This window comes from Macrobrachium rosenbergii, chromosome 48, assembly GCF_040412425.1.
Source record: "Macrobrachium rosenbergii isolate ZJJX-2024 chromosome 48, ASM4041242v1, whole genome shotgun sequence".
NCBI lineage: Eukaryota > Metazoa > Arthropoda > Malacostraca > Decapoda > Palaemonidae > Macrobrachium > Macrobrachium rosenbergii.
The window spans coordinates 27,830,175-27,842,894 of NC_089788.1; the positions used below are offsets into that span (position 1 = coordinate 27,830,175).

General features: G+C 43.1%; 1 protein-coding gene across 5 annotated transcripts in view; it reads left to right on the forward strand.

Moving 5' to 3' along the window:
• LOC136831322 (zinc finger-containing ubiquitin peptidase 1-like) overlaps positions 1 to 12,720 on the forward strand; it is a 308,022-nt gene that overhangs the window by 190,330 nt on the left and 104,972 nt on the right. For all 5 annotated transcript variants that reach the window (XR_010850840.1, XR_010850839.1, XM_067091557.1 and 2 more), the window contains exon 7: positions 4,179 to 4,320. Coding sequence is in view for 3 of the 5 variants with exons in the window: in XM_067091557.1 (XP_066947658.1) it covers positions 4,179 to 4,320 (142 nt within the window). In the remaining 2 variants the exon portion in view is untranslated. The remainder of the gene's footprint in view (positions 1 to 4,178; positions 4,321 to 12,720) is intronic.

Consider the following 12,720-nt stretch of genomic DNA (forward strand, 5'->3'; position numbering starts at 1 on the left):
TCCTCCTTTCTCGGCTGAGACCTTCATGTATGGATTTTTAAACATTATCTACTGTGAAAACCACTCACCCAACATTGCTGGTACCTAGTGCAAAATTACAGACGCGTCATCTATCCGGCAATACTAGTCCATATGGAAGATATGGTTAGATTATATCCATACTGAGAGCCCAGTTTAGATTTCTATAGAAGCACTTTTATATTTTATGATATATCTCTCTGAAGAAACATTTTGTGGTTTCAAAAGTCATGGCATACAAGGCAGTGCGTGAACCCTTGCTTTATGGATTGGGTTGACTTCAGCGTAGGGGAAGTTGTTCCCTTCTGTGGTCTTTTGCTCTACAAAGACCGGCTCAGACTCCCAATTTCTTGGTCCCTGACAAGGTACTTAGACTTCTATCTACCTCTCCTTAGCAGACCCAGTACAACAGCAACTCCCAGGCTACAAAGGGCGATCTTCCACGAGTTGCATTAGCATCAGGAGGCCAGATAGTGAACTGGGCTCTTTAGGCGGAAATGATATATCCACACAAACTGCTGATAATCATTATTATTGTCCCCTGGCCCATCATTCTGGCCAGAATGAGGATCCTTTAGAAGAATCTATTCTTACAAAGAAAACTCAATTTAGTAGACCAAACATTATGCCCAGTTCATCATAAGGTTTACCTGGTCCTGGCAAACATCCCAGGAGGTCCTATTTTCCCTACACCTAAGCACAAATAAACCACTCTCTCTACCAGGGCTAAGAATAATTTTTAGTGTCCTGATTGAAAGAGGCAAACCACACTCCTTTCCTAGGTCACATGCTATTAGGAAAGTAAGTGCGTCCGTTGGCCTTCTTCAGAAATGTCTCTTTCAAAAGTCTCCAAAGCACAGGGTGGGCATCAGGAGACAGTGTTCTTAAAACATTACTGCCATGAGCTCAAACAAATTCGTCTACAATGCATATCAGTAGGTGGTAGGGTTAGTCCCCGACCTCATAGGCTCTACAGCAGAAAACCAGGGTCTTCATAACGGGTGGAGTATGCTACTATTGCTGGGGGGAAAGATCTTGAAAAGACTGCAACCACACCCAGCATACCTAGGTATCACTACAGAACTTCACCTAAAAATACAAGTTCTTGTTTAGTTTCTCATTTCTTGTTACCAAAACCCAAAAGTTTTTAGAATAGGAATAGAGCCTTGAAACTTGCAGCCTGACCTTGAACAGAAATTTTTTTTCTTTGGGTTTTTGGATTAAAATTTTGAAGCTTAAGCATTTTGTCATCAGTCAATTTCTTTTTTGCAAAGCTCCTTGAGAATGAAACAAGTGACTAAGCTATCAAAAAAAGCAGGTTTTGATATAGGAAAAACCTATTTTTTTTTGGTAGTTGCTGTTGAGTCCCTCAAAACCCTCCCACTTCCTGACGAAAAGGCATGGGATTTGGGCAAGGGATCATCTACATTGACCAGCAGGGAGTAGTGGAGCTAGTCTTTTTTGCCTGCCCTGGTTTGTAAACAAGATGGCAGACGCTCATGCAATAGTCACTTCTTGCATTTTTTTGACATAGGAAAAACTGGGTTCAGCTTCACTGAAGATAAGGGAAAATGTCCTCATGTCTTTGAATCCATTATACTCTATCATGTCATAGTGTTTTCATTGCGACCGATGCCGGCTACATTACCATGCTGGAAAAATATTTCTTCAATACTAGTCTAGTCACCATGAAGCTGGCTGGCACACCATGGGGTAACTCATGAGGACTTGACAGCAACACCAAAAATAGGTTTTTCCTACATCAAAACTGTTAATTGAATATCTGTCAGGGTTTAATTCAACAAGCTCATAGTTGTTGCAGTTATTGTTAAACGAATGGGAAGTCATTGACACTCAACAAATAGAATTACCCATGCCCATGGTGATTCTTGGAGGTTACTTTATTACTGGGAGAAAATGGGTGTTTCTCAACATAATGGTTTTTAAATTATGCCTGGCAGGGGACTTAGCAAAAACAGACTCACTCACCCAACATGTCCTAAGCCCTGATTGGTGTTAAAGAGCCTCCTCCTCAACTAAATTTCAGAGATGGTAAAAACAGACTCACCATGTATATCATAAGCCCTGCTTGGTGTTAAGGAGCCTCCTCCTTAACTAAGTTTCAGAATTTTTGATGTTGTACTGTAATAGAACCCACAGACAGAACAATGTCTGAGGCTTGCTGTTGCATTGACCTGGGTGCTATCAAGTGATTGTAATGTATTAGAAAGAACAGATGTTCATACAGCAGTTTTTTTTTTTTTGTTAAGTGTTTTCCCTTTATATCTGATGTAATGAAGATGAAAGGTGCTCCTCAGAAGCATTAGCAGGGCTGCATTTTTAGTTTAGGCATTTGATACCTCTAGCAGTTTACAAATGTGAAGTAGTGAAGGAAGACTTGGGTGAGGCATAACCTTTCTTTTCTCCAAAAGCATACCTGTGGATTTTTTAGACCAATGAATGCAGAGCTTTGAGTACTCTCAGAAGTCTTTTTACTGATACAAGTTCCCCATATACTGATTAATCTCTGCCAGTCTCTTTGTGTTCTAATTACCAAAGTAACAGCAGTCATGATAGAGCATAAGTAGTGTCAGGATGTATGTCCTTAACCTGTCTTCAAACTATAGGCTGCTCTAGGAACAAAACCCTGTACCAGCACATGGCTGGTGTAATTTTATAACAACAAAGCAATGGTCTTTTGCTGAAAAGGTCATACAGTGCTGTTTACATAAGTTTTGAACTTCACAATTTATCATAAGAAATCAGTGTTCCAGTTTTTGCCACCATCGAAATACTAGAAGGAAGGTAAAGTGCAGCACCATTGGCTGTGTTGTATTAGCATACATACAAATTTCATCAGCAGCTGGAAGAAGAGTGTCATTTTTGCTCTGATGAATGAGACATGCAGTGCAGATCAGTACGTTTTTGCATCTTCATTGCTGCAAGTCCCACTGGAAGAGCTAAAGCTCTTGATTAAAGGAAGCCTCTTGGACAAAGTAAGAAGCTATTCAGGAGGACTTTTTGTTTAATGAGTCAGTGTGCTGTATATGAGGTAAGAACATGTTCTTCAATGTTATTAATTCATAATCTGTTTTCTGAGTCAGATGATTGATGTTAGGTTTGGGAACTTTTCATCACATAAAAATTGTTTTAAATTAATAAAGTAACACAAAGATGGTTTGATACATTAATGCAGGCACCATAGGAGCAGCCAGGCAGTTGTGTGAAGTTACCCAGTGTTTACTTCATTTTGTTCTTGAATACATATCATTCAGATCAGTCTCTTTAGCAGCTGTTACTATCAACTTTGATGGTCCCCACAGGGGCTATTGCCTACAATATAATCTACATAGCACACTGCGAACAGTATTGAAGGTCCTTTGCAGCTATTAATATAATAAAGTAGCCTAATAAGACTGCAGTTTCACATTTATAAACTTGCATGCAAATTTGGAAGAGATGAAATAGAATAGATAGAAAGTAAAAGCAGAAAGAAATGTAACTGGCCTGATGGAATAATACAGAATAAAAAAGAAAAACTTGAGTATCATCTGCGGTGTGTTGCACAGCACTAGGCACAGTGCAGGCAGTAACTTCCTGTGGATATACTTTTGCAATGCCCCTGCATCATCAGCCACATTGCATTGCTTCTTGCATATTACTTTTCTGTAGTTCCCTTTTGTCTCTTCCCACCTAGCTGTCCATCTTCTTCAGCTTTACCCTGCTTTCATTTTGATCGTTTATTCAAGAATGAGTCATTTCGGCCTTATTTTCTATACAAAGTGTTAACCACCGCTTTGCATGAAAATGCAAGTTATCTAAAGCAATGGATTGTATATAAGAAAGGATATTACTGTACTTTTAAGAAATTTTAATTTTTCAAATTCAGAGTGTGTGCTAAGGATAATTACTTGGAGACTTTATATCCAATTGTATTACATGTTTTAGTTAGGATGAACAGTTACTGTGAATATATTACTATCCCACATTTTACAAATTGTTTGGAAAAGTTTAATGGAAATATTAAAATCTTATACTATGTCAGTTTATCATTGTTATTATCTTTTTATTAGGTCAGTTTATCATTGTTATTATCTTTTATTACGTCTGAAGATATTATAGAGTCTTCAATAATAAGTTTTGTACTTTCTAATTAACAGAAATATCCAAATGTTGTTGAGCTCCCTTCAACACCACACTGGCTATTATGCTCGATTGTTCTCTGGACCAAACATGATGCCTTCAATATCACAGCTACAAAGACTTATCGAGCAGGCTTGGCGAAATGGATTTGATTTACAAGTAAGGTTACCAAATAAGACCCTTATTTCATTCTGGAAAACAGGTTTGCAGGTAATTTCTTTCAGGAGAGACCAGACATAATTTCTGATCCCATTGCTGACAAAAAGGTTGAGTTGTCTGTCCAGAATTAACGAGGTTTACATCTAACCATGCTTAGGCAAAATGTGTTTGCTTGAATATGATTTTATTTTGTAGATTTTTATTACCTGATAGGCAGAGAAATCATCTCTGAATGGCAGTTCCAAGATAGTAAAACTGTTGTTAAATAGTAATAAAGACCTAACCATTTTAGTCAGTAGTCAACTTCTGCATGAAAGGTTCAGTAAACTTGCTGGGGTTACTGGGATGTATTTATGGCCTCAAACCTCAAATGGAAGATCGCTGTGTTCTTGCTGTGCTTTGCAGCGGTGATAGTTGTTCCGAGGGAAACACCTGCTTGTATTGTAATGACCATGCCAAAGATGCCTGAAAGCAGTATGAGAAGTGGACTGACTCCACGAAGGGAATCACATCAAGTCTGTAGACTAAACATGAACAAATTATTTATGTTTAATTATGGTAGCATTGCAGGACTTAGACATAAAAGACGTTAAATCCACATTGTTGCATTTTAAGGGCAGTCATTTGCAGAACGAGAGACATAGTGAGGCTTACTCTAACTTTCACTTTTAATAGTTTGAAAACAAGATAAAAACTAAAAGAAAGAAATAGTGGCTTTGGTTTCATGAAGAGGAGAAGTGGTTGTTGCTGAGCTGCAAAAAGCTGAAGGTTAGAACCCATGAAAAGGGTGATTGATGACAAGCTTTGAAATGTCAGCAAATATAGCTTGAAGGAAACTGAGTATTGTAAAACTGTGGCATTAAGTTATCACAAGGGAAAGGAGGCAGTGAACAGCCCAATTCCCTCATCTGCACAAGAGCTTGACAACCTGGACACTTGGTTGAGGTTGATTAGAATACTTGCAGAATCAATTTTTGGAAGCTTTTGTTAGACTGCTATCATTGTGTTGCAATAAAAAAAATAGTGCATCAGGCCTGTAGGATCATCCTCAGCAGTTAACTGTGATAGCCATTGGAATAAACACCTCTTTGAAACAACAAAATATCATGATATTGCTTATAGTATCACAGCTGTTCAATACAGATACTCAGAACCTAATATGGTTCACCTTCAGCAGGGGCATTCTTCAATATGGATGTCTTGGAGTCAGCAAAATGTGTGCTGTCAAAAGCTAAACAAAAGATTTTGAAGTCCTCTTAACTGATGGAGTGCATGTTCAGTAAGATGGAGATCAGGTCAGTTCTACTGTTATGGAAGGCAGGACACTACAGGAGTTTTATAACTTAACCTTTTGGTGTTTTATATTCTCTGGGAAGAAAAATAAAAAAACTATCTGTGTATATCACCATCACTTGTATATATCACCCATTTATTTATATATCACCCCATTTATTGTTGTCTGGGATAGATCTTGAGAGCTATCAAAACAGGATCAGAGAAAAATTACAAGGATGTTTGTTGTACCCAAGGTGACTAGGAAATGTAGACTGTGAACCTTGACTATGGAGAGCAGTAAGGAGCATGGGGCCAAGAATGCACAATTCCCTAGAGCTGTGTTTGCTAATTCCTAGGCTTGTAGATACCTAAGAGTCTTGGGGATATCTTTTTCACAGTTGAAAAGATCAAGTTGATGGTAGAGGTTATTTATTGTTCCAATATCAGGAAGAGGATAGTCTCCTTTCTTTGCTCATTGGAGGTTCTTTTTAATTACTCAAAGTGGATAAGATTTCAATAACTAACTGCTTTCAACTCTGTCAGAACAAGAAGTTATTGGATATCTTATAATAACATTTTATTGTAGCTAGGGAGTATTATCATTATTGTAACTGCAGAATAATTGAATGAGATCAGTTGAGACCCATTTTAGCCTTTATATATAAGGCAAGTCTGTATATATATTCTTAGATGAAAAGTGAGTCACAGTAAGGTAAAGTTGAAGAAGTGGAACGGCTAGTTGGGAAGAGAATAATGAATATGGATGAAAAGTAAAAGTCATAAAGCAATGCAACTGTGAGTGAAGGGATGCTACAAAGTGTTGGCCAGGGCTGGTTAGTTTTGGATCCTCCCTACACTCTCAAAGAGGTCAGTGTCTGCAAAATTAAATCATATCTTGTTGCTCTTTTGAAGTCAGTATATCTTTTACTTAATGTAGGCTGCTGGAGAACTCTGTAAGCTTTCACCACTTTAGTGGTGTCCATTGTTATCTTGCTTTATACTTAGTGGGTCATGAAATTGTAGACCTCTGGCATTGTAATGGATTATCTGTGATTGGTTGCATGAATTTGAATATTACTCTGTTATAGGAATGGTCAAGATTGTATCTGGGTAATCTATTTAGTATTTTAAAATGTAACTGAGATGCAGGAATTTGGTGGCGTCCAGTCAGATGTCAGATGATTACAGGTGAAGAGTGGGGGGAAACTGCCATTCTCTTAAGTATAGTAGTCCCTTGTTTATCCATTTTTACCATATCAAGAACTCAATGTCCCCATCACCACAATGTACAGTGTGTAAGTGTGTGTGTGTGTATATATATATATATATATATATATATATATATATATATATATATATATATATATATATATATATATATATATATATATATATATATATATATATATATATATATATATATATATATATATATATATATATATATATATATATATTTCTGAGTCCAACCCGTGTCAGCCGGTGAAATTCCATACTAACACGAATTTCTAGGTATAAAATGCTAGATATACCAGAGAAAAAAGAGCTTTCAGGAATGCTGGGGTTACTACCCCCAGATCGAGCGTCTTCCACAATGGAGACGTCGGTATAACCAAGGGTGAGTGAAAGGATCACAACCACAGAGCCACACTCGACCAGACATCCCCATGTCAAACCCCCGAAAGAGCAGTGAGCGTTTCCAGCCCCCACGCTCATGCGCCCGCCAGGCCAGCGACACCAGCGCCACCTACACTCATTCCATTTTATAGCACGTGATCATCATCACTGAGAATTTTCGTGCTTTTGATTTTTTGGCTGTTTCTGCATTTCCAGCATGTCTTCAAGCAGCTTTAACATCTCTAAGTTAAGTACCATCTTATTGTGGGATTTTTATGATAAGTGTGGCTGCATCAGTCCATATTTTCATATTATATGGGATTGTTGTTATGACGCCACGGCGTCCCCCAGCCAGCCATGTCGACCGTGAGATTACCCTTCCAGTTTATTCTGTTTGGGCTGTCTCCTTGTCGTTATATTACTTATCTTTTTCCCCTGGATCTCATCCTGGCGGTGTTTCCTGGGCGGGTGTTTTATCGGTGTTTCGTTTTTGTATACTGACCCTTATGGCGGGTTCCCTCTATAGGGTTCCCGTCATTTCCCGCTTAGGATTCTCCCTCCGGGATGGGTTCCCATGTTGGTCTTACTTATTTACTATTATTATTATCATTTAGTTGTGCTGGTGCTATACGTATTTTGTTGCCTTGAACATTCGGGGTAGCATCAGCTCAATTGTCTGGCCGCTCCTCGGAGCTAGGCTACGCACTTCACACATGCACATTATTCTTGGGTTATGTATATTATGTATATTTGTGATGTTTTTTTATTGGGTATTTGTTGTGTGGGTCTCTCCCCTTGCCTTTCATACTGATAGGCTCGTATTTGCTTCCTTGACCTCCCACCCTCCTCGTAGGTTAGGTGTGGGGTGGATCCTCAGGTTGAGGGAGTTTTTGTTGCTGTTTCTCCCATGGGCCGTTATTTGGGTGGCAGAGTGAGACCCCTTTGTCCTCCCCCTTCTTTTCGAAGGGGTAGAGTTAGTTGGTGTGTCTCCTCTAGGCTATTTTAGCCTTACCCCCTTTCTTTCGGCCCTGGTTGTACCCGGCACAGAAATTTCTCTCCCCTGTTATTTCCTTCCCACCCTTCCCTTGTCCCCTCCGTTAGCCTAGGCTATGCCTAGGCACGGGCGTTGACCTAGGCTTTGTCTAGGCAGGAGTCGGCGTGTTGAGACCTTGGTCGCTATCCCTTTTTTCCTCGGGGGTAGGCTTGTCCTGCCATCGCTAGTATTATTTTACTTGGCGTGGATTGTGTGATTGCAGTCGAGCGGGTGAAGCATTTTCCCTTGCCTCCTGTTTTCTCCTGACTTAGCCTACTCCTCATCCCTACCCCACCAACCCTCCCTCCCCTCCCCATCTCAGGCCAGCTCTTGCCTATTCTCGTGCGGGTGACGCTAGATGGCGTTTTCTCCGAGTTGGGGACTTTCCTGGTGGAGTGATTCGTTCCCTCCCAGAGCAAGTCCCCGGTAGCACTGAGCTTGTTTTGATGTTTCGTTTACCTACTCTCCTAGGATCGAGCGGGTTTCGAACATTCTTTCTTTTATTCTCGACCTCTCTCCGTTTGATTTGCTTTAGTTGGGTTGATTAGCGCCTGCTCCGGCTTATATTATTCTTGGCCTTGCGATGACGGGTTGCCTCACCCACCTATAGTTTCTCTGGCGGGAGGTTCGCCCGGGGTGAGAGATGCCGGTCTCTGGATAACGATTCTTTCCTTGTTACCTAATACGTTGCCATCACTTATATTTTATATATATATATTTATCCTCTGGCAGAGTGAGCTTTCACTCCGCCACTACATATATATTCATTGGTATTATATGTTTTATTTTACGGTCCGGTGTCCTGCCCTGGGGTTCCGCCCGTCTTAATTGCTGGCAACCTTTGTGGTAGGGCCCTGTTGACTCAGTTCTTCCGTTCGCTGGAGTATTCCGTGACCTGGGAAGTAACTTGCCTACCACTCTGTTTAATTTATGGCTTGGTGGCCCGTCTCTGACGAGGGTTTTTCTCTCCGCCGGAGTATTCCGGCAGTAGGTCGAAATACCCTGGCCTACCGGCTTTAGGTTGCTTAGAGCGGTAGGTTCATATACTTTTTACACTTACAGACTGTTCGTTGTGAGGAGCCGGGTGCGCCGCTTCCTCCAACAACCCTATGGGCACGTGGTGTGCCGGACCCACGCTGGCTGTGCGGTCGGCTGGATGACCTTATTGTTTGGCACCCGATGTCTGTGAGGTCTGCTTCGCTCTGTGCTCTAGTATCCAGGACGAGTCGGTAAGATATCGCTTCCCGTTCCTTACGTCTCTTTCGGTCTATTTAGTGCCTATATTGTATTCGTGGTTTATATTCAGTTTCTTAGCCCTAATTGCCTTTCTCTTCCAGGCGGACGCAAGTCCTCTAAGAAGACTTCCCTTGAGTCTCTCCGGCGCCTGGGTGGCTGGGTTCGGAAGAAATGTACCGTCGGGGAAGCCTTTGTCCTCGACGCCAAATTGCGTGACTTGCTTTACCCCGCGCTGGGTTGCTGCTGCTGTCCCGAAGAGTTGGCCAACCCCATCATCCAGCAGATCCGGACGCGACCCAGCCACCCCAAGAGGATATCCTTTAGCGCGGAGGTGTCGGAGGACGTCGCCGCTTGGACTTGGACCTGGAACCTATGAACACGGAGCGGACCAAGTGGTAGGTAGCGAGTAAGTGAGGTTGCGGGGTGGCGCCCCTATTTGATTCTCCATCTTCCTCTGCATCTTCTTTTCAGGGTTTGGAAAGTCTTCCATCTTGGTGACAGGGCTCCATCAGCTGTCCCCAAGTTGAAGCTGAAGACTTCATGGAAGGCGAAGGGCTTTAAGCCCTCGTCTTCCAGGAAAGCATCTCCTTTCCCCGTCGAAGGCTAAGGTCTCCGCCTGTAGCCTCCGAGCAAACCTGAAACCTCGGGCAAAGCGCGAGTAAGAGGGCACCAAGACCAAGCCCTCCCTCGCCAGCCTGCCTTGACCCTGAGGCGTTGCGAGTAACTCGCTTCTGGAGAGGTTCTCGGCGGTGGAGGTCGAGTCGAAGCTCTCCAAAATATCAGGAGAAGCTTCACAGCCATGACAACATACTGGAAGGGGATGGCTCACTCAGCGGAGCGAACCGCAGTATGAGATCCCGGACACGGCTGATCTCCCTCCCTTCGATGTCGGGAACCCTTGGCGTTTTGCTCGTGCCATTCGCACGAAGACACCTTGACTATTGAAGGTCTTGGCACGAGACGTTTGGAGGAGTTGGAGTTTTTCCTCCCGATCTCCTGCCTCCTTACCCAGGCTTCGTTAGGCTGACGGAGGAAGCCTGGGTACAGGTCGGACAAGGTCCCTAGAGAGACAGTGATCTTTCCTAGGGACCAAGCTCAGTCTACTCTCCTGCGCATAGAACACCAAGCTTACACCTTTTAAGGGCAACTACACCATGTTTGCCCTAGGTGATAAGTTGCCTACTCCCTGCATCAACAAAGTGGCTCTGGCTACGGCTCAAGCTTGCTTTGAAGGCAACCCTTTGCCTCAATTAAGGGAGATAGACTCCACATCCCTGGTATTCCCAGGAGGTGAGGAGTTCTGGAAAGATGCCCCGTCCACCTTTACTGGGGGAAAGCTGGATGCTCACTGCGCCGTCTACTCAATTTAGCGAGCAGCTTCCTAAGCTCCCGGAAACCTTGCTAAAGCAGAATTTGAGGCCGGACTAGATTAGCCAGGTCCTTGAACTCCGTCTGCCTCACAGAAGCGACTGCCGCCTCCTGTGCAGAAGAGCCCTTCTTCCAGGTTCTGGCTAAATCCCTGTTAGCAGGGTTTCAGTCAGACCTGTATGACTTATGGTGGCTAAGCTGGAGTGTAGGAAATTCATCTTTGCCGATGCCACCATACGCCATGAGCCTAACAAGCTCATGAAGAGCTCTATCTGGGGCACTAACCTTTTCCCAGATGAAGATGTAGCCAGTGTGCTGAGCGAGGCTACTAGAGCCAACCAAAGTCTTCGCCGCATTGGGGTATCTCTGCTTGCAAGCGGAAAACCCCAGAATCTGGCAGCTCCCAGACCAAGTCTGGTAAACGATTCAGGAGACATAAGAGACCTCATCACCAGACGGGTTGTCCAAGCTGTCCCGGTCTCGGCAGTGGCCCAGCCCTCCACCTCTAAGGCTCATCCCCAACAGTACGTGCTGGTCCAACCAGCTCAATCCCTTGCTGCACCCTCGTACGTCTCTTCACCGGCGTACAATCCCACCAGGCTGGAAAGGCCGGGAACTTCAACTGCAGCCGGAATACTCGTGGAGAAGAAATACCTTTTAATAAACTAGGCCAATAAGCTCTAAAATACACCGGAGTGGCAAGTAAGACTACCAGAACCCGGAAAGAGGGGGAATGGAAGGAGTGAGACAACAGGAACAAACTCCGCCCCTGGGATTGCCTGTAATTACAAGGCGGAAGGTGGCGTTGTCGGGACTCATGTATAAAACTGAGAGTTATCAAGATAACAAACATATGTATATTTAAATACTTATATCATAAGAACATAAACTAGTGATGGTAAACGGAAATACTCCCGGAGACCAGAGGATCTGCTCCCCTATATAAATAAATAAAACCTTCTTCACTACTACCCGCCAGAGAAACAAGGTGGGCCAGATGCTCGTAACTTTAACGTAAACCGATTGCAAAAATAAACCCAGCCGAGTAGCCTGACGGGCGGGAGGAAACAAGGGATAAAGTGTTCAACATCGTTCAGGACTACTGTCAGTGAACGAATCACTAAACCAAACACAGCGATGGGGCGAGGGACTGGATGGGAGGGAGCCAATCCCTCTACCAAATAGAGAAGTCCTGAACTGAGAAAACGCCATTTAGCGTCACCCGAACATTGTAGAGCAAGGCTGGGGGGGAGGAATGGGTGGAGTAGGGGAGAAAGGTAGGCATAAATGAAAACAGAAGACGGGGAAAACTATAAAGCTCAACTGCACTACACCACTCCAAGAATGAACTGGAACTGTGATAGGAGGGTGGCCTACTACTAGGAAAGGGATGACCAAGCCTCGATGCCCGACTCCTGCCTAGGCACAGCCTAATAGGGACCTAACCTAACATAGGTTAGAAAAAGGCAGAGATACAGAGGGAGGAGGAACCAACAAGGAGAGAAATTTTGTGCCGAGAATCAACCGAAGGAACAAGGAGAGGGGGCAAGAAGGCGAATAGCCTAGAGGAGACACATCCAAAGAACTCTATTCCCCTAAGGGAAGGAAGAGAACTAAGGGGCTCACTCTGCCCACCAAAAAACGACCCCGGAGGAAACAGTAACAAAATTCTCTCAACCTGATGGACTTCCACGCCGAGGGCAAGGGGATGGAAGCAATAACCTACTCCACACAAAAAAACCATCACACCAAAATATGAAATAAAAATGTGCTCAATAGGGAAGAAGCCTACCCCGAGGCAATGGTTAGATCTAAGGCTGCCGTGTCCACGGGAGGTAAACATAAAGCATAAACAAAGAGCACTATCGCCA